The sequence below is a fragment of the Mauremys reevesii genome, linkage group 9 (genome assembly GCF_016161935.1).
Source record: "Mauremys reevesii isolate NIE-2019 linkage group 9, ASM1616193v1, whole genome shotgun sequence".
In the NCBI taxonomy this organism is placed as follows: domain Eukaryota; kingdom Metazoa; phylum Chordata; order Testudines; family Geoemydidae; genus Mauremys; species Mauremys reevesii.
This window is the reverse complement of record NC_052631.1, coordinates 33,995,856-34,017,802: the sequence shown is the minus strand read 5'-3', so window position 1 is coordinate 34,017,802 and position 21,947 is coordinate 33,995,856. Positions and strand designations below refer to the sequence as shown.

The 21,947-nt window shown below is 42.2% G+C and overlaps 2 protein-coding genes across 5 annotated transcripts in view; both read right to left on the bottom strand.

The window, feature by feature from the left end:
* Positions 1–15,826, bottom strand: part of COL4A4 (collagen type IV alpha 4 chain) — a 72,950-nt gene extending 57,124 nt beyond the window's left edge. For all 4 annotated transcript variants that reach the window (XM_039487521.1, XM_039487522.1, XM_039487523.1 and 1 more), the window contains exons 1-11: positions 15,790–15,826; positions 15,216–15,296; positions 14,296–14,349; positions 12,878–12,937; positions 12,162–12,206; positions 11,246–11,299; positions 9,393–9,462; positions 7,340–7,444; positions 6,150–6,314; positions 4,658–4,750; positions 4,084–4,247 (exon numbers count right to left, since the gene is read on the bottom strand). In XM_039487521.1, coding sequence (XP_039343455.1) covers positions 4,084–4,247; positions 4,658–4,750; positions 6,150–6,314; positions 7,340–7,444; positions 9,393–9,462; positions 11,246–11,299; positions 12,162–12,206; positions 12,878–12,937; positions 14,296–14,337 — 798 coding nt within the window. In that variant the 5' untranslated portion in view covers positions 14,338–14,349; positions 15,216–15,296; positions 15,790–15,826. The remainder of the gene's footprint in view (positions 1–4,083; positions 4,248–4,657; positions 4,751–6,149; positions 6,315–7,339; positions 7,445–9,392; positions 9,463–11,245; positions 11,300–12,161; positions 12,207–12,877; positions 12,938–14,295; positions 14,350–15,215; positions 15,297–15,789) is intronic.
* LOC120372074 (collagen alpha-4(IV) chain-like) overlaps positions 15,748–21,947 on the bottom strand; it is a 59,261-nt gene continuing 53,061 nt past the window's right edge. Inside the window, exons 8-11 of the mRNA XM_039488790.1 lie at positions 18,967–19,002; positions 16,599–16,661; positions 16,016–16,051; positions 15,748–15,831 (exon numbers count right to left, since the gene is read on the bottom strand). Of these exons, the coding sequence (XP_039344724.1) occupies positions 15,748–15,831; positions 16,016–16,051; positions 16,599–16,661; positions 18,967–19,002 (219 nt within the window). The remainder of the gene's footprint in view (positions 15,832–16,015; positions 16,052–16,598; positions 16,662–18,966; positions 19,003–21,947) is intronic.

Genomic DNA, 21,947 nt, shown 5'->3' with positions numbered 1-21,947 from the left:
TCTATGAAATGGATTAGAGGAAACAAAGTATTTTCTGGAACAGGGTAGGAAATGATGGTCCCATGCTGGGAAAAATTCTGAGAATTCAAAAAAATGTTCCCATCCCAAATTGGAAAAAAAAAGTTGAAAACTTACATTTTCACAAGCCAATAATCCGAAAACAAATTGTCAATTGGGGTTAATTGAAACATTTTGTTTTGATAATTTTGAAATATTTTGTTTGGATTTTGACCTTATTTATTTGTTTTTATAATTGGCTTAAATTTGAGAGCAAAAAGTTATTTCAAATAAAAATCATTAAAGAAAAAATTACATTTTGTCCTAAAAGAAATCTATGATTATATTGAAATGTCTCTTTGGTGCACATTTCTCAAATGTGCATACCTACAGTTCCTCAGATAGTCGATAAATGCAGATGAGCTATTGCTCATATTGCCAACCCAAAACATTAAAAAATCATCAGATTGGCTTAAACATGATGAGGTTTTTAAAAATAATAAATTTATGGGTGTGTTTCTTTGCCTTCCTGATTCTGAGCTTTGAGGAACACTCAGGTCATGGCTTCAAAAGTTTTCTTTGCAACCTTAATAAAGGCTAAAAATGTACTTTTTTTAAAAAAAGAAAGACAATTCTTGCATCATCAGTTGACTCCAGTAGCTGGGATTTGAAGGGGGAAAAATAAATATTGTGAGACCAAGGGCAGCGAGTTATATGGGCCCATGGTGTCCAGGCTACAGCAATACAGGGCCTGGGGGCCTGGCTTCACCAATGTTTGGGCTGGGTCTCTCCCCAGGCCCTGCCTGCTGCCCCCACGCACCTCAAACAAGTGTCCCACGGCCTCCACTTGCTGCATCCACGCTCCTCCCCTGTGCCCCAGAGTGTCCCTGCCTCTACCCTGCAGCTCAGTGCTGCCTTTGCTCTACTGGTGGCCGCTACAGGGTCCTAGTGCCCCCTATCCACTAGTGCCAGGGCAGGCTGCCCCTGCCCTTCTGCCTCGGACCTTTCCCTTTTCTGGCATGAGCCTCTACTAACACAAGGCCCCTCACTCCGCCCACAGTCGCCACTCCTGCCCCACACTTGGCAAGGGGCAGCCCAATCCCCCACCCCTAGTGAGGCTACAGTGAGGGGCAGCAGCAGGGGAGGAGGTGCACATGTGATGGCAGCCCTCCCCCCGGCACCCACCAGAGGGTAGGCGAAGGGGCTTTCTGGACCTGAGAAGAGCCCTAGGAGCACATGCAGTGACAGTGGTGCGAGGTGAGTGTGCTGCCGGGGGAGAGAGGGGGGCCTCTCCCCCAGAGCTCGCTGCTTCCAGGGGGGCAGAGGGCTGGGGGGAGTCATCCTCTCTGGCCCCAGCCCCAGGGCAGCCTGCCTGCACCCCAAACTCCTCAGCCTCAGCCTCACCCCACCCCAGAACCCTCACCCCCAGCCAGAGCCCTCACCCCCTGCACCTCAACCTTCTGCCCCAGCCCTGAGCCCCTCCCACACCCCAAAACCCTCATCCCCAGCCAGAGCCCTCACCCTCCCACACTTCAACCCTCTGCCCTAGCACTGAGCCCCTCCCACACCCCTCATCCCCCTGCACCCTAACCCTCTGCCCCAGCCCTGAGCCCTCTCCTGCATCGTGAACTCCTCATCCCTGGCCCCATCCTAGAGCCTGCACCCCTGCACCCCAACCCTCTGCCTGAGCCCCTCCCAAACCCCTCATCACTAGCCCCATCCCAGAGCCCTCACATTTTTACATTATTTAAAAAATATATATATCGGCTTACAAGGCAGATGTTGGGGGGCGGGACTTAGACCTGTTCTGGGCACCACCAAAAATTATACAAAGCTGGTGCCCCTGTGTGAGGCCAGTAATAAAACTGAGGGAGTTGACAACACTGAGTTCTGCAGCCATTTCTTTAAATTCCACATCTGAATCACAGTGATGTTTTCTGAGGCCCTGTCTACATGTACAGTGCTGCAGCAGCGCCTCTGCAGGCCATATGGCTAAGACACTCTATGCCAACGTGAGACAGCTCTCCTGTCGGCATAAAAAATCCATCCCTGTGAGTGGCATAAGCTATGTCGGTGGGAGAAGCTCTCCCGCCGACAGCACTGCGCACACTAATGCTTACGTTGGTGTAACTTATGTCACTCAAAGGGGTGGAGTATTCATCCCCCTGTGCTACATAAGTTTTGCCAACATAGATGGTAGTATAGATATAGCCTGAGAAATAATATTTTGGAAACCCCTTAAGTCATTTCTCTACTGTTTTATGATATCCAAATATGTACAGCAAAGTGATATATGTTATGATGAGTCAGCCACAGTAAGACCACACACACATACATATTTTTTTGTTTATACTTATTCATGGTAACTGTATCACATAACAAAATACAGAAATTCAGATCTGGCAGCACTTCAATATATACTCTCTTGGATACAGTGTCCACATGTTGGACCAAAACTTGTCTACAGTGGGACAAAAATCAGAATGTGTAATAGATCATTTTCTTGAAAGATACACAGAAGGCAGTTAGGTTAAGTCTGCTTTTGCACTGTGGCTAGCTGTGGGGTGTAAATTACACTCCCTGAAGCACAGTAAAGAAAATAAGTCTCTGTCTAGAGTTAATAGATATACTGTGGATTAGGTAACAAATGTCCTCATATAAATCAACCCACTGAATATCTAGGTCTTCAGCTGGGATTTCCTTTCATTTGTTAGTCCTGCTGGCAGCCATTCCCAATGAAAAAGCTCACAAATAAGATAGAGGTGGACACACACATTTGAGGTGTTTTGTAATGATGAATTAACTCACCTTGCTATTTTCTTTATAAAAAGTGGTTTATGCTAAATTACATTCCAGATTTGATAATATTAGAACAAAGCTATACTAGAAAATATAAACTGCTGTGTGCAGATATCAAATGATTCTAGTACAGAAATCTTTTATTACCATTAACTCATTCATCTATTTTGTAAGACTTATTTTCTTTAGGTGAAATTGTTATATAGCAGTGATGCCACGTAGGAAAGTGAAAATACTTTAATTTGTTGGATCTAGTCATTTTCAGTTTTGCATATGGATACTATTGGCTTGCTTGGATACCATTTTATATTATGGTGTCTGTAGGGAACATTAGGTTCTATATTAAATTCAGTTTGGCTCATTAAACAAATGAGTTCAGTGAATGCTGCATTAAGCACCTCAAATATTTTTTTAGAAAAAAATTAATGGAATACTTTGAAATGACAATGAAATCAGAGTAAAAATTACCAACTTCATGATAGTTCTAGCTACTAATCAACAGTAATAGTGAGTTCCAAAAATAAATTCTTGCTATGTTTTATTAAGGAAAGCATTAGTTTGTATTAAAAGTATGTGTCATGTACAGGGAGTTTTTGGGAGGTTTTTTAAAAATTATTTTTGACTGATGATCTTGAATATAACTATAAAAAATCTGTGGCTGTGTGTAGATTTAAGTTTGCTTTTTCCTCTGCTGACATCATGTGACTCCCATTTGATATTTCTTGCCTTTTAAACATTTTGTAGGGAGTCTTTCCCCATCATTTAACTAAGTAAAGCCCAACAATCTTTAATGGCAAATAGTGTATGTCTAAAATATTTCCAAGAAAAATGGTGGTTTCTCTAAACCAGAAGCAGAAGAGAGAGTAAGGCAACTCAAATAAAACAAAAATAACCCATCCAAAACCTTCCCGATCAATTAATATAAAACCCACATTTTCTCTTTTAGCCCAGCCTTCCACAGGAGAGGATTTCTTTACAGACCAACAAAAAAATATCAGCTCCCCAAAGGAAACTGAGAAATAAAAAAATTTAAAAACCCACACCTACAATGGGGACTGCCTTTGCAGCAAATAAGAGCGAAAATGTAGCCTTCAAAGAGCCTTAGTCGTAATGCTGAAAAAACTCAGAGAGTATGGTGCCCAATGGAATGGTACTCTTGCATGCAATACAAGAGTACAAGCACCAAGTGTCTTCTGCCCCTTCCTCCTCCAAAAGGACACTTCCCTTCCTAGAGAAGTGAATTTTTGTTGACTTTATTTTTAATTGAAACTTGTAAGAATTACTCACTGGGAGTCCTGTTGGTCCTATTGTGCCAGAGAAACCTGGATCACCCTTTTCTCCATCGCTTCCAGGAAGTCCCATCTGTCCTTGCCTTCCTTGATGACCAGGTGGCCCTCGTCTACCAGGTGGGCCAGCAGGACCAAGGTCACATGAACAGTGGCCTTGATTCCCTACACAAAAATAGGAAAACAACTTCGAACTGGTTGTGATATACAAGATAAACAGAAATATCATTCATTCTTTTTTCTGTACGCAGGTGGGAAGTAAGTGGGTAAAGGCCTGTTATATTCCACCACAGCCCCAGGAAACAAAAGTCATGTGATTCCCTATACTAGATGTGGAATCTTTACACATTCTGGAACAAATTCTCTACTGAAGTAATTCCACTGACTTCAATGGCATTAAGCTGGCTGAAAATCTGGACTGTGTTTTCATGACTTGGCCTGATCCTCCAAGCCCTCCATTTAGGGAGCTGACCTCGACTTCTGCTTGCAAGTCCTGGTCTTTAATGGTGAAACAAAAGGATGGAGCTCAGCTAAGATGTCCTCTGCATTAAAATCGGCTATTGATGCAAACTTGCCTTTTTCTCCTTTTTCACCTCTTCTTCCCAGGGGTCCCATTTGGCCTTTTATTCCTTGCTGTCCATGAAGTCCTCTGCCATGACAAACTATACCTTAAGAAGAAAATGGGCACTTATTTGGACTGAATATTTTTACAGCTTAGGTGACATATTCTCTCCCTTCCACCCTCTCATTCATTGGGATCCTCAATAAATAGCTAGGGATGTTACGAAATGGCTTACAAGCCACTGCGTATGGCATTGTTCTTGGAGTAATACTAGAGGATGGACGAGATCAAAATAAGATTATAGGCAATGCTCCTGCCCACTTCTACTCTCCGATACTGCTTTTTTCTGTATTAGAATATTGGGGTTCATATCTCTTTTAATGGATATTGATTTGGGGCATTTTCCCGTTTTGGTCATGACTTCTAGATTTAGCTTGAGATTTTCAAAGCAATCTAGGCAATTTAGACACATACATTCCATGCATTTTAATTGATGTGGTTGTTAGTTAAAGCTTAACTTGAGAGTAAGGTCCTGAATCTAATCACAATTATATTGGTTTTAATCAGGAGTACCTCCACTAAAGAAAAAAGAAGTTAAACTCGAACACTTAACCTACAAATAATTAATGTACTACATAATGCATTTTAATAACTATTAAAATATTAGAGCCAGGTTTTCAGCTGAGGATCTGGCCTTAAGAAAAAATACTTTTCAAATGATTAATGGACACAAAGTATGTGTCTATTCACTATTGCCATGTACCTCGTGTGGTCATTTTGCACCACTGCAAAATGTCACAGTTCAGACATAGTGGCTTTTTACACCCTCTTTGCATTGCTATAACGGCTGCACAAGGTGCACGACAATAGAAAATCAGGCACAGCATATTTTTTTAAAAAGCGAGGATACCTACAACTGTCCTTTCTCCACTGGAATCTTCCCACAATTCTACTGTTCTCTATCATCCAGCACAGCCATCAGCACTAGGCCATCAGCTATTTACAATGACTACACTGGCTTTTTTCTAAACCTTGACACCTCAACAATTACTGATGAACATTTAGATTTAGTTTAATATATAAAGACATGAGAGAAATTGGTTCTATTCTAATGATTCCTATGAAAAAATTAATAGTAAAAAACATTTTCCCTGCATCTCACATAAGAATGATAACAGTTGGAGTCCTAACTGTAAAATTAATTAATCCAATTGAGTGGGAAAGACCTACACACACACACACACACACACACACACACACACACACACACACACACACACACACACACACACACAGAATGGGACCCTATCCTCTCAAACAGAATCAACAATATTCTAAAGAGAGTAACAGAAATAAAGTATTGTATTTACTGTATACCAGATGCAACACCATAGAGCAGGCCTACAAGAAAATACCATTTCTATTAGCATGTTCTCACTGACTCCATAAATCTACTAATTATTTATAATGTTCCTCATACAAGACACTTATACTGTTTCTCTTACCAGGTGGTCCAGGCAAACCCTGTCTTCCTGGTGCTCCTGGTAATCCCGGTGCTCCTGGAGACCCTGGTCTTCCTGGAGTTGAGTCAGCTGTTCCAGGGTGACCAGGGTCCCCTTGAAAACCTTTAGGACCTTGTTCCCCACATGCTCCTGGCAGACCAGGGACGCCTATCGGGAAAATAGGTAAGTATAAATTATACAGAGCAATTATGAATATTTAAGAGATATGAAGAAGAAATTATGGGCCATACAGAATCCTCCTATGAAAAGCCTCCATGGGGGGTGTGGGAGGCTAGAAAAGCCAAGGTCTCTGAAGTTTATCTTGTGGAATTTGTAACTCATATTTCCCTCTGGGGAAATGGGTTTCTGAGGCTACTGAGGAGGCAGGGGCATAGCCTTCAAATCCTTTGGTTCCTCAGGATCCATGGGGAAAGGAAGCTCCAGCCTTGTGGAGAAACTGTTTCCCCTCTTCCAGTGCCTTCTCTGCTGCTCTTGCTACCATGTGCTAGCCACCCTCACGTGAAGGGACAGCAAGGAGCAGAGTTAACTACCAGTGGTTTAGAAGGTTATATTTTCACTAGTTCCAATGGAGAGGATGCCCTGTAAAGTGAATGCCATGTTTTCCCCCACCTGGACATGCTACTCCACTGCAAAGCCAGAGACCTAACCATGTGATGTTGGCTCTAAAGCGTTGTTACAGGCTCCTGGGGAGAGGAGGAACACATTAGTCCTGCTACCCTCTCCTCTTCATTAAGGTCTTTTCTGACAGAGGTTAATATAAGTCCTATCCATTTTATATAAGAGAGTGTGTGTATGTATGGGCCACGCACAGGTGAGCAATAACAACAAAAATTAAAAAGAAGTTAAAGTTGAAAGTGTGCTTCAGTGAAGTTCTGCTGATATAAAAACCAGTGTTACCCTTTCTTTACAAAAAGTCATCTTCACCTTTTAAAACACTCCAACATTAGAAAGTCTGAAATGAACAGTTACAGGATCCAGCTAATCCCCCACTGCCAGGTAATCCTTTTTCACTTATCACCTTCCCTGTTTCACACGGCCTCCCCACATTGAATGTTGCAAAGCTTAAAATAACACAAGACTTCCCTGGGTCTGTGCTTAGTTTCTGTTGGCAGGTGGATCAAGGACAGTATATAGTGCTCACAGTTTATGTTTATAAGTCTATGATCTCTTACTTGCTCCATCTTCACCAGGTCTTCCTGATGGGCCTGGAGGACCAGTTAGTCCAATCAACCCCTCCTCTCCAGAAGGACCTGGTGATCCAGGATCCCCTCGAGGACCTATATGGGATTACAGGAAATGTCAGTTTAAAACCTTGTGCAATAGACAGCTTTTAGTCCCGGTTTAAAATGCAGTTGAAATTATGACTTGGGAACCATTCATAATTAAAATACATCACCTTTTCTTTATTACATTGGTTTCAATGTGAAATAATTTAATTATAAAGGAGGGGAATTTAGTTGCTTTTCTCACTGGAGCTCTTCCCTTTTATTACATACATCATTTTAAATCTTGTGCCATTCACCATTTGTCTATTAGATCTTGTTCCACCGCCCATGATTCTGTTTAAAAATACTGCTCTTCTTGAAGCATTCACCTAGGATTATATTCAGAATTCACTTTCATTTAGAAAATGGCTTTCTTATCATATGTAGTCATGGCCCCAGCCGTCCCAAGTTCCAGCCGCGCTAGCCCCAGCCCCAGCACGCTGCTTCCCTGAAGAAGAGCAGCCTGCCTGGGCTGGGGACAATGGGGAAGGACAAGCAGGGCTTTGGGGAGGAGCGTGGGCAGGGCCACATCGGGTTGTTTGGGTCGGCACAGCCTTCCCCAGCCTATGCGCCGCGCTGCCCATGAACAGAAGTATTATTTATTATTGTAGCTATATATCAATAAAAGAACATTTATATTTGATCATACACAGTTGAAGAAAATGGAGTTAAGCTGGAATAGCAAAACATTGGTATAAATTCTGCTCTCGGTTAACATCTGAACAACCTCACTCAGGCCCCACTTCAGCAAAGCAATTAAGCGCATACTTAACCTTAAATCCCATTTAAGCACATGGTTATGTACTCTATGGCTTGATCTCAAAGACCATTGAAATCAACAGAAAGATACCTATTTACTTCAACTGTCTTTGGATCAGGCTCTTGCAGAATAGAGATGTTCTGTTGAATTGGGGCCTGAGTGGGGATGCTAATAAATCAACGGGAGAAGAATCTGTCCCACTGTATATCTGGGTTTGTCTACACTACAAAAAAAAACACATACAACAACGACCGTGGCAGTAAATCTCAGAGCCCAGATATACAGACTCAGTCTCACTACAGCATGAAAAATAGCAGTGTAGACATTCCTGTTCCAGCTGGAGCTTGGGCTCTGAAATCCAGTCCCTCTACCCAGGCTTCAGAGTCCAGACTCGAGCCTAAGTGGAGAACGGCTACACTGCTCTTGTCAGCGCTGTAATGGGAGCCCTGGGAGCCCAAGTCTGCAGACCCAGGCTCGGAGACTCGCTGCAGCAGGTCTGTAAGTTTTTATCGCAATAATGTTGCAAATACGAGATCCTTTTAACAGCTAATGATAATACTGTATTAAGCATATTATTCTGTTACTAGGTCGACAGCACATAAAGCCACATTGAAATATAATATATACATTTTGGAGTTTATATTAATCTGATATAACTTTTAAAACTGGTGGAACCTAGGGGTGAAATTCAGGCCCTATCAAAGTCAATGGGAGTTTTATTATCAACTTCATTGGGGACAGGATTATCAACAAAGGTGTGCAACCCCAGACTTCAGTTGAAGCCAAGAATCCACGTTGTGGCAATTCGGTATATAAGAATTCTGAAATGCCATCGGAGGTGTGCTCTGCTCCTCTGCATGCCAGTCCCCAGAATGGCCCTCCTCTTCCCAGCTATTTTTTAAATATTCTTAGATCTAAGAATCAGGAATAAACTGACAGATGTGGGTGTGTTTGTATGCGCGCTGAGGTCTTGCTAACATGTATTTATCTGAAGTACATGCTTTGGGCCAAATCCTGTTCTCATACATCCTATCCAATTCCACTGACATCAACAAGATGCAGGCAATGACAGAATGTGACCAGCAGAGATCCAGTGTTCTGAGATGCTTAGTATGCTCCCATCAATTGCTCTCAGCACCTCAGAGCACAGGGCCCTGCATGCATTATATAATATAAAGAGTAGTTAAAACCAAGTGAAACCTTTCATAGCAACAGGTGGTGTTCCAAAAACTCCAGGCAGGCCTGGTTGCCCTCGTTCTCCACGATCCCCCTGTAAGAATTCATTAAGTTTATTGATAGATAGTAGTGTGCAGTGTGCCACCATGTAATTAAAGATGGTATCATAAGGCATACACACAAGGGGGCATGGCAACCTTAATTCTGGCATGTCTTAATTTTTGAGTGCTTGCATCTGAAACCATAACATTTTTACATTTATTTTTTCTTTTTTTTAATACAATACTATAAAAACTACTCAATATCTTTGAAGAAATCAGTGGCTAACTGGGATAGACTGCTCAAATGTGCTTATCTGATTGAATTTTCAGAGCTCTGGCTGTTATATCTGGTTACATTAGTATATTGTGTTAAACACAAGTGATATTGAGTCAATTACAGGAAATTCAATAGCACAAGGCTTATTATAAATATAGTTAATTAAAATTATTTTGATTTAGCCATTAAAATGTAGTGATTTGATTTACAATTTTATACAAAAATTGGGAAATGGTTTTTCATAATGATAGGTAAGCACTAAAATGGAAAGAGATCTTCCATAGATTGACAGACAATGACATGTTAAGAGATACCCAAAGTTCTTACTGATAGTTTAGCCAACTGCTTCAGAGAAACATATAAATACAATACGCATAATTGTAATGAAAATCTTTTCAGGGCCTGATTTGAGAATTTCTAAATTAGCTTGTACTATTATCTTCTTTGAATTGGGAAGAAGTGAATTTCAGATGTTAAAGGACCCTTTGATATGACAGATTAAATCAATGAAGTGGTGATGGAGGAATTTTGCAACTTCCTCTTTCTTGTAGATTAGGCATCAACCTAGCTCTCTGTGGCAAACAGGAATTGGGTGCCTAAGAATGTACAATTTCTTTCTGTGAAATCTGGGAATTGCCTGGTGAGGTAGCATGCATGGGACTCCGGGCCTCTTTAGCACTGAGACTTGGAGAACTGAGACTATAAAACTGGATGCCCATTTTCATAAGTTTTTATCCTGCTGCCATCTCTGTAGTATCTGAGCCTCTGACAGTGTGGGAGCTATTGTTGACTGCTCCCCTTTTCAACAGCTGCAGGAACTTTTTCCATTCAACTTATTTTATTGGCTGTAATACTATAATTGTGGCCTTTCTAGCTATTTTAAATAGCAACCTAAGTTTGTCTTCTTTGATAATAAAGCAAAAAGGTTTTCATCATGCAAAAAAAGAAAAACAAAACAAATAGGTTTATTTCTCTGCTTTCAAACTTGCAAAATATTTTAAGATCTGCTAACATATACTTAAGGTTTATTTGCTGACGGTGAATATTTGTTATTATGTAGTATTTGTACAGTGCCCCATAGTAGCTAGAGCTCTACAGTACACATAGAAAGACGTGGCCCCAGCCCTGATACTCTTACCAGCTAATTTTAAAATGACAGAATGGATGGGGAGAGGAAGAGTGAGGATTACAGCAACAAGATCACGTAGTTACTTAGACTCCAAAGTGTATGCAGCATGGACTAACTTTTTGTTCTCTGTTCGTAATGTGTCTAGTGCAATGGAGTCCTGGTCCATGACTGGGGCTCCTAGGTGCTACAATAATACAAATAAATAATAATACTGATATTAAATTACTTAGGTTAGATATGTGTACACCATGATGATTCAATCAGAAGTTGTTTGTTTGTTAATGCTTATTGCTGCCTCATTTGTTGTAGACCTCATGGAAGAAGTGAGTTTTAGAGTAATTTGAATGAGGAGAGGGCTGTGGCTTGACAAGCTAGTACACCGGATAATGATCTTAGCTAACCAAAACATAAAGGGCTTCTGCACTTTTACCTTTATACCTGAATAACCAGCATGACCAGGAACACCAGGAACTCCACTTTCCCCCTGGAACCAATGACAGAAATGTCTCTGTGTATTAATTTGATAGGACTGCATGTCATATAGTTAAATGTGCATTAGAAATTAGTTAATGTTTATACCACACAATACTGGCATCTGTTAATAATTATACATTGTTTCACAGCACTGTACAGGTTTTGATTTTGTAGATGATACATTTTTAAGGGATCTTTTATGTTACAAGAAAAGATCTTTTAACTGTTACCCAGTTATTTGGACAGTGCCTGGGGACCCCTGGTGGCAGGACAAGAGCACAAGCTCGTCAACAGTGCACGTCCTTGCCATGAGTAGACTACTATTGCCTAATCCAGCTGGGACTGGCTGATTGGTTGCTGAATGACCCCACCCTTAACAAGAACAAGTAAGTGGGAAGCAGCCTCACTTCAGCTTCATCTGAAGCCACAGTGCCCCCTTTCTTGTTGAGGTCTATTAATATACCTACCTGATACACTACAATGACTCTCTGGGTAGATAGTGGGTTTAATTCATTAGCCATGTATATTGGAAAGTAATACAGGCAAAACAGATACTTGGATATGCAATTCAGAAGTGAGTAATTTGCACAGTAGTTACAATTCATGACTAGTGTAACTGTGGCCTTAACTAGATTTGGAGCATACAGGCAGGAAAAGGAGAAAGATTTAGGCAAATATAGCTGTGTGCACTCTGTTTTAAATCTGGTGTGGTGCACAGATTCAGAACTCAGATTTACAGGAGACTATATTGGAAAACTGCTCTCTCATCAACCAGAAGACCATATAATGTAAAAAGAAAAATGTACCTAAAAGTGAATGGCAACATGCATGAAGTGCCGTGCCTGTGTCATTGTATTTTTATACTGCCTTACCTTTACTCCTGGAAAACCGAGAGTTCCACAAGAACCAGGGCTACCCTAATTAAAAGCAAGTAGAATGAAAACCAAAACAACAGAAGCCAGTCTTACATTATTGCTTATAACTATTTCCAAATTATTTAATATAAATGTTTTCTTGCACAAGTTTGTGTGAAAGAACTATTTATTCGCTATAATGTTCCCCAATATCTAGTTTCTGCAACACCTTTTCAAACATTTTTTTTAAGATGGATATGACCTTGAACAATGGATCAAAGCCAAATTAGATTGGGCCCAATTCTAGTTTCTACTATACTGTATCATGAAGAACCTTGGAAAAGTCTGATGTGAGAAATACTATATATATTAAGGGTACAGTCCTGAAAACACTTCTGGGGACGTGCTTACTACTCTGACACAGTCCCATTGAATTTGTCAAGGCTGCCCAGAGCAGCCCACTTTGTCCAGTAGTAAATATTTACAAGATCAGATTCCAAATGTTTTGTCTTTGCAAGGGCATTAAAATCTATTTGGAGTTACGTTTGAGTCTGGAACACATGAATACCTTGTTTTAGGAATCAAAGTACTCCATGTACAAAGCAATGAAAGTTAATTTAAAGCATCTTAAAATTCTGTTTTGAATTATCTTAATATATTTAATCTAACTACCTAGTATTTTATAAACTAATTATGATAAGTACTTGAAATGGTTTATTCTGAAGTTTCCTAACCTGCATTCCAGGGACTCCAGGAATACCTTTTTCACCCTTCTCTCCATTTCCAGGTGCACCCTATTATCATTCAAAACACTCTGTTTAAACAGATTACCCAGAGATGACAGTTCTAGAGAATTTGCAATATGTGCATGGGCAGAAAAAGTAAAAATACAATTATCAGTGTTATGGACTTCATTTACAGCCCCTGGTTAGGGCCAGATATCTTAGACTGACTTCACATTCCATCCACCCTAGTGTCCACTGGCTTTAGTTACCCAGGAGTAGATACACCTGCTGTACTCCAAGCTAAGAATAACCTTTGGGATTTTAAGGCGCCAGCGCATTTATTGGTTATAAATAAGCAGGAACAAGATTTATTTATAAAATTATTTGCAAGGAGGGACAACACACAGAAACAAGTTTTTAAAAATACATAAAGAGAAAATGCAGTTCTTACTCCATACCCCGAAGCCCCGGTTTTGCCTGCCAAACCCACACGGAGTCGTTCCACTGACTTGCATTTCTATGTGGCAGGAAATGGCTAAAAGAAAAGGTGCTGCCTGGACTCAAAGTACAGAAATTAATACTCTGGATCATAATTTACTTAGCAGCAGATATTAACTCTTCCTTTCCTTCCTCCAAAAATGATCTTGGCCCTAAGAATTGTCTCTGTTTCCATGAGGCCCTATGGATTTCCCTTCAGAAATACATGTTAATGCTGTAGAGTCTGCTCTCTGACTGGTACTGCACAGCAGCATGGAACTCTTCCTGGGGCAGAACAAATGCTAAAGGAACTACGCTGGGGGAGGGGGGACTAGCAACTTTGCAGTAAGCTTTCCTGAGAATACTCAGGACCTGTGGAGTTGGGCGGCTTCCTTTCCTATGCACATCACACCTCTAAAATCCCACTCCATCTGCAAGGGATGAACCTGGAGTTTACTGTCCTTTCTGCTTCCCTACCTTCTAATTGAAAAAAGACTGATATGCCTGTGTAAGGCAACATTTGATAGTCAGCTGTAAAAGAGATTGTTGGTGGACAGATTTTTCCAGAAGATTTTGCAACATTTATGCTTTCACATTGGTTTCCGTGATGATTAAATTCCACAGTATAATGCTATGTTATTTCCTAAGACATTCACTCACTGAAAAGGTGTTTTTAGTAACACAAAAGGAAACTGCCAGCATCATTTAGGAAATCAGAGAATGATCAAAACATAGAAATTTAGGGCTGAAAGAGACCTTCAGAGGTCATTTAGTCCATCCCCCTACCCTGAGGCAGGTCTAAGTAAACCTAGACCATCCCTGTCTAATCTGTTCTTTAAAACCTCTGACGATGGGGATTCTGCAACCTCCCTTGGTAACCTATTGCAGTACTTAAATATCTTTATTGCTAGAAGGAAATGGAACAATGCATAACAAAATATGTTACTTACTTTGGGCCCATGTGATCCTTTGGGTCCTACTAACCCAGGCATTCCTTTTACACCCTAAATATAAATATGTAGAATGTTTTCATTTTAGCATGCAGAATATATTTGTCTTATATAACTCTGAAGTTTTGTTCTGCTCTGAAAAGTGTCTGTAAATATGGCACCTCGTTCAGACTGTAACCTGTGCGTGTGTAGAGTCAAAAAAGATTGACATTACAAAGCAAATTTTTGCCCTGAGTCAGAGTTGTACAGTTGTAACTGAGGACAAAATTACTGTGGGTGATTCACAGCAGGAAAGATCCCAGCTTGACTCTCATTTCCAAGATTGAGTCTGCAGACCTGGAATGGACCCTTACAATATGTGTTAATGGTCTCTTACAAAATGTGCTGCAGACTTGATTGGTCCCTTGCAATACGTGCTAACTAATTATGCTAAACAATCTCTTCCACCTGCACTTTGCTCTGAGACTAGGAGTTCCTTTCCCAGACCTGAAGAAGAGCTGTGTGTGGCTTGAAAGCTTGTCTCTCTCCCCAACAGAAGTTGGTCCAATAAAAAAATATTACCTCACCCACTTTGTCTTTTCTGAGCTGGCCATTAGCAAAAAAATATCTTTTCATTTGTATATAATATTTGCAGAGTGGGAAGAAAGGACAAAGGGGAATGGTATTTCCTTTTACCCTCCTGCTATGGCACAGAGGCACCTCATGGACAGAATAGGTGGGCTGCAGCACTAACATGAGGCTGGCCTGGCCTCTGTCTGCCAGTACAATACTGGATAACAGCATTTCTGTTGATAATGGCGGTACATTACTCAATAAAATAAATGTCCTTACTATAAACTCTGTGCAAAAATGCATCCTGGGATAGCACTTCCAGTAAACTGAGTACAGTAATGTTTAAAAATAGACTTTAATTTGCAAACCTTTTCTCCTTTAACCAGGAAAGAACCGGGTGGCCAAACCAACAATGGCTGTCCTGGAGATCCAGGAGGTCCAACATCACCCTGTAAAAGCCAGAGAAGCAGTAGAAATGGACATCTGGTTCAACACACTGGCTCTGCAAGGCTCCAAAACATTTAAATCTCCTACTTACAACACTAATATCTCTACTCTTATTGAACAGCTTCTGCTGATCTGTGGGTACAAAGAGCTCTGCAGAGGCCTGTCAACCATCCAGGACTCTTTCAATCAAAAGAAGGTAATGCTCCCTATATCCATTACAAGAGTATATACGATACCATACTATACCCTGGTACTTCGAGCGCCAATGAAGTCAGTAGGACTTCAAGCAGATCTCAGTCTGCCTACACGGATCTCTGTGCAGGATCAGGGCAGGGCTCGAGGGACTGTCTCATAAGTAAAACTATATGGACATCTGTAACTAACCAAAGAAACTGTATGCTAAATAAAACTATATGGACTATGTATTTTCCTAAGCAATATATATATTTAATTCTACATCCAGGCCACCTTTAATACCTTTAATTGTTTGCTTACCGGCTCCCCCTTTTGTCCATCCACTCCAATACCTGGATTTCCCTAAAGAAAAAAATTAAAACTAGTGTTGGTGAGTAAAAATAATCACAAAAATCCTTGCAAAATAATTTAACAATTAAAGTTTTTGAAACTTTGCTAACAGAAATAGTCAAAGAACACTTTAAATATCAGCATAAATATATATTTCACTGAAACTGTACACACCCCATGGAAAGCAGACACTCACCTGTTCACCTTGCAAACCAGGAAGGCCTGTAGCTCCCTTTAAAAAAGAGAGTCAAACAACTTAATATTCTGACTTGAAAGCAAAGCTTTTCACTGAGAATGATCCAGAGCTGCCACTCTTTAGAGGGAGTACCCGAAGGCAAAAATTTCTCCCAGAGCTCACCTGAGGTGCACAGGCTGTGTGCCTAGCGCCGCATCTCCCTTTGGGATTGCACAACCCATGCCTTGCTCCACTTGTCCACCCTTAACGGTGTGGAGCTCTGGCTCCATATCTTCCCTGCCTCCTTCAGGGCTTTGGTTGCAGGGAAGGAGTCGGGAGAGAGCATTACCAGCACTTCTCTGTGCCCATTGGAATTCTGCCTGGACCTTACATGTGTGTGCACAAGCATGTGGAAGGGTTCTTGTACTCTCATTCTCCCACTGCAAACCTGTGTAAGTGCCAGGCAGAATCGGGCCCTTTAATTAACTGCCTTATAGCAAATGTCTAGGCTTGAATTTACACTGGGGCTGAACTTTTTAGATGAGTGGACAAGCATTTATATATGATCTCAAAACGCAGTATTATAGAACAGTGCCAGTCTTACCTGCAAGCCTGGTTGGCCTGGCAATCCGTGTGGGCCCACTGGCCCCCTAGCTCCTCTAGGTCCCTGAAAAAGAGGACAAAAGATGTATTTGTTTGTGAAAACACTAGCATCTTAATTTCTTTGTCACACAGACTTGCTCCAAATTCTCATTAAGCTCCTAAATGCCTTCATAACTTTGCTAGACAGTAAAAAAAATGGCCTTAACAAAGACAGTGGATTGATGGCTTATTACAACAATCTATATCCCACTAACCCCCCTTTTTTGTCAAATAACTGCAGAGGCAGCGGCGCCAACCTTCTCCGGTGCCAGTGGGTGCCCAGACCCCCCGACTCCACCCCATCCCTGCCCCCATTCCAACCCCATTCCCAAAGTCCCTGCCCTAACTCCGTCCCCTCCCTGCCCCTATTGGATCCCTTCCCCAAATCCCCACTCCAGCCCCACCTCTTCCCCCAGCGCGTGGTGTTTCCCCTCCTCCCCCCTCCCTCCCGGCCCCATGAATCAGCTGTGTCGCGGTGCAAGGGCTGGGAGGCAGGAGAAGCAGGACATGGTGGCGTGCTTGCAGAGGAGGCAGAGGCGAGCTGGAGCAGGGGGGCAGGGCGGGGCCTCGGGGAGCTGCCGGTGGGTGCTCAGCACCCACCAATTTTTTTCCCTGCGTGCTCCAGCTCTGGAGCACCCATGAAGTTGGCGACTATATGTGCAGAGGTATTAACGGACCACTTCATGTTTAATGATCTCTTACAAAATGTGTTCACTATTTATGCTAAACAATCTGTTCCACCTTGTATTTAGCTGTGACACTCTGACTACCTTTCCCAGACCTGAAGAAGACCTTGTGTAGCTCGAAAGCTTGTCTCTTTCACCAACAGAAGTTGGTTCAATAAAAGTTATTACCTCATCCAGTACACGCTAGTCTCTCTACAACAGGGGTGGGCAACTACAGCCACATCTGGCCCGGGGGACTGTCCTGCCTGGCCCCCGAGCTCCTGGCTCAGGAGGCTAGCCCCCCCCAGCCCCTCCCCCACTGTTCCTCCTCCCCCACAGCCTCAGCTCGCCCTGCCGCTGGTGCAATGGTCTGGCCCCACCCCGGTCTGTGAACGCCCGGTCTGTGAACGCCTGGGGCAGTGCAGCTGCAGAGCCCGACTTGACCTGGTGCTCTGAGCTGTGTGGTGGCGGCGGTGGCGTGGCCCGGCTCCAGCCAGGTGGCGTGGCTGTAGCGCCGCCAGCCACCAGTGCTCTAGGCTGTGCAGTACGGAGGCAGGGGAGTTTGGGGTGGTGTCAGCGGATGGGGGTGTGGATAGGCGTGGGGTGGTCGGGGGGAGAAATGGGGTTGAATGGGGGCAGGGGTCCCAGGGAGACAGTCAGGAAGGAGGGGGGGTTGGAAAGGGTGGCAGGGGGCAGTCAGGGGCAGGGGTTCCAGGGGATGTCAGGGGACAGGGAATAGAGTGGGTTGGATGGGGCAGGAGTCCCGGGGGGAGGGCAGATAGGAAGTGGGGGCCGGGCCATGACCCCCTTCCCTAACTGGCCCTCCATACAATTTACAAAACCTGATGCAGTCCTCAGGCCAAAAGTTTGCCCGGCCCTGCTCTAGTACATACTAGTCATGTATATAAATAATAGCACATCGAAAAGAATTAAGCTCAGGTTACCAAAGCACTGGAAATGCTATAGCCTTTGGGATATTAAAAAAGAGGCTCCCTGAGCGATAGGGAAGATGACTGCTTAACAAAAAAACAGAAAATATTTCATTTGGGATTTTATTTTTATGGCCAAATTCCAGGATGCTCGGCACACTCTGGGAAGACCCAGCAGCCCCACACAGTGAGGCTCTGCCATCCAGTGCTTACTTGACACAGAGATTTCCTGCGGCTCGTGAATGTGACAGGGCATCAGTTGGTCAGTACCCTGCAGATCCACTGGACCAAGACCACTTGCAATGTGGGAAGCATGGGCAATCTCTGCATCTGTTCCTCACAGCTGGTGTTGGTGAACATGACCTGGCTGTGTTGGCCTGCTCAGCTATTCTTGTGACTTTTGTGCTCTTTCACCTAGTATAGTGTGCTCCAAAAGTGAAGCAGCCTAGCACCTCCAATCACATCAGCTTGAGCCTCACTCATGATACACTCTATCATCTTCTGCTTTTCCTACACTATCTTTAATCTCTCATGTGTGGGTGGTAATAATGAAGGCAAGTCAGGCTAAAAGCCGTTGATCTGTTCTCTCTCCTACTATCATTCGCTATTACATTTTCAATTAGACCATTCATATGTAAGGATTACTCACTCTTAATACATGGAAGTAATGTACTCATGCTACAGTATGTTGTTCAAAACAAACAAGCGTATACACGAGCTGCAGGAAGATACTTACAGGTCTGCCAGGGAGGCCTGGTTCACCTCTTGCTCCCTGGAATGACAAGTATTTTGCTAAATACAATAACTCCTCACTTAAAATTGTCCCGATTAACGTTCTTTCATTGTTACGTTGCTGATCAATTAGAGAACATGCTCATTTAAAGTTGCCAATGCTCCCTTATAACGTTGTCTGGCAGCCGCCTGGTTTGTCCACTGCTTGCAGAAAGAGCAGCCCGTTGGAGCTAGCTGGTGGGGGCTTGGAACCAGGATGGACCGGCAGCCTCCCATTAACTCCCCATTCCCCCAACTTCCCTGTGCAGCAGCGGCCCAGCAGGCTACCAATTGCCGGCAGTTCAGCTGTCCCTCCCCCCACTGCCATGTGCTGCTCCAGCCCTCTGCCTTGGAGCTGCTCCCAGAGACTCCTGCTTGCTGTGCGGAGGGGGAGGAAATGAGGGGGGCTAATGTCAGGGTGTCCCCCTCCTCCCAGCTCCTGCCCCCCGCTTGCCCCATCTTCCACAGAGCAGAGGGGACACACAACAGGGCTAAGGACGGAGGGAGCTTCTTGGCAGCAGCTGCCATCTCAGCATGCAGATTAACTTAAAAAGGCAATGTACTTAGAGTGGGATCAGTGTACTTAAAGGAACAATGCACATCTCTCTCACACACACAAGGTGTGTGTCTCTGTCTGCCATGCTGTCTCCCCTCCCTCCATTCGTGCTGCCTTGTAGAGTATGAGGCTACATTAACAACAATGAGTTAACCCTTAAGGGCTCAGCCAACTGCTAGTTCATCATTTAGCAGTAAGGCATTCCCTGGGAAATAGCCCACACTCTGACTCCACCAAGCTTCACAATCATCATCGCTGTGTACCAGTATTAAATTGTTTGTTTAAAACTTATACTGTGTGTAATAGTATAGTCTTTTGTCTGGTATAACAGTCTTTTGTCTAGTTAAAAAAATTTCCCTGGAACCTAATCCCCCCCATTTACATTAATTCTTATGGGGAAATTGGATTCGCTTAACATTGTTTTGCTTAAAGTTGCATTTTTCAGGAACAATAACTACAACGTTATTGGAGTTACTGTAAAGGATCACACTTTCACTTTATCACAGAATTGTGAGCCAACACGTGATTTTTCATCACAAAGAAATAATAATTTAAATGACATCAAGCTTTGGGTTTAAGGAACTTGATATCGCAACATTTAAATATATAATTTAACTATTAACATACATTTAAATATTTTCTAGAGAATTTTTCTAAGAAATTTTATGTTATCTACATACTAAAGCTTTTAGTATTTTAAAGGAAAACTGGCTTCCTCAAGCCCAAATTTTCTTTTTGATCTCACAGTTAAGACACAATGATGAAGTAGTGACAACACAATGATTTCCAGGGCAACAGACTACTGTCATTAGTACAGGATTACTGGGTCAACCAAAAGGAAAGAGGGAACATTAAGGGAGAAAGCCTTTATGAAAACACAAAAATGTCCAATAATGAAGAAAATACAGAGAAACAATAACTGACTTCATATACAGATGCACCTATGGGTTTCTAAAACAAGGAACAGTTCATAGGAGAGCAGTTGAAGTCATGTATTTGATTATACTTTTGTTGATTTGATTTTACTTTAAATCATAAAAATACTCCCAAACTGCATGTATGAAAAATGAATTATTGATAAAGGGTGACAGCTCCAGCTCTTCGCTCAACCGTTTCACTGTACTGTATTCAAGTTAGCAAAACCCCCTACATTTAAACATAGGGTTAAGTAAAGTTTTTACTATTAATCTAATTCCAGATGAACTGAAGAGTAAATGCAAAAGATAATGAGCCACAGCCTGCATTCTGGTGTACCACTGTATGAGAGAATGGAAGAGAGAAGGAAACGTTCTTCCTATCTTCAAGCATCCGTCCAGAGTACAAAGGAGTGAGTCCACCAAGAGATGTGCATGACTACCATGGCAGAGCACTCACTATGTGTCAGCTCTGCTCGACTGAATTCAAAGGGAGTTTTGTCATGGTTGTAGGGCAGTGAAGGATTAGTTTATATCTCTTGAGATATAAAGGTCTAGAACTTCAACTGGTATAAATCAGCATAGCTCCACTGACGTCAGTGGAACTATATTATTTACACCAGTTAAAGATATGCTCATAAGTTTGTTTTTTCTTTTAAAGCATCGTTAAAATTTTGCATTATCATGATGCGGCCAACCCCAGTACCTTATTGCTTTGTTTATCAGCATCCTACTAGTTTGCTGTTTCCCCTTCCCTGAACCTCCATCTCTCTCTCTCTCTTCTCTCTCTCTCTGCTCTATCTTTTAGATCCCAGTGCTGCAAAGGTGGGTAAAGTTAATTTGTGCATAAGTGTTTGCAAGATCAGAGCCAGAGTATAACCTCTTTTGGGGCAGAGTCCATGCCTTCTTTTATGTTTGAAAAGCACCTAGTACATTGTAGGCACTGTTAGAAACAATAATATGGATGTGGTGTGCAGGAAGCAGATGCATACGAAACCAAACCTGCAATCAGCAGCAAGCAGTAACTGGAAGCAATTAGGGAGCACAAAGGCATCTTACTGAGAGAATCAGCTACAAAGCTTTCATCCATGTGTTATGTCAACTCACTGTGCCAACTGTGTTACCCATCAGCCCCAAAATACAACAAGTGTTTGGCTCTAGGTCAGGATTTGGCCCTGTGTACATACAAGCCTGAGATTATACTTCCATAAATGTCCATGGCAATTTGAAGTTCTGATTCCCGCAGCAGCCCTAATTCAGCTTCTTTTGTACATCTGTAGAATTTTCCATTACTGTCTACAATGTTAATTTTAATGCCTGTCTATATGTCCATAGAGAGTTGGGGAGCAATTTATAGCTGTTGTGGGAATTTCCTGACTTTAGGACAATTAATATCTCAATCTGTCTACTGCAGTTAACATATTTGCATTTAATTTCTGTTTTTAAAAGAGATAAATTAGCTTTTATTAAACAATT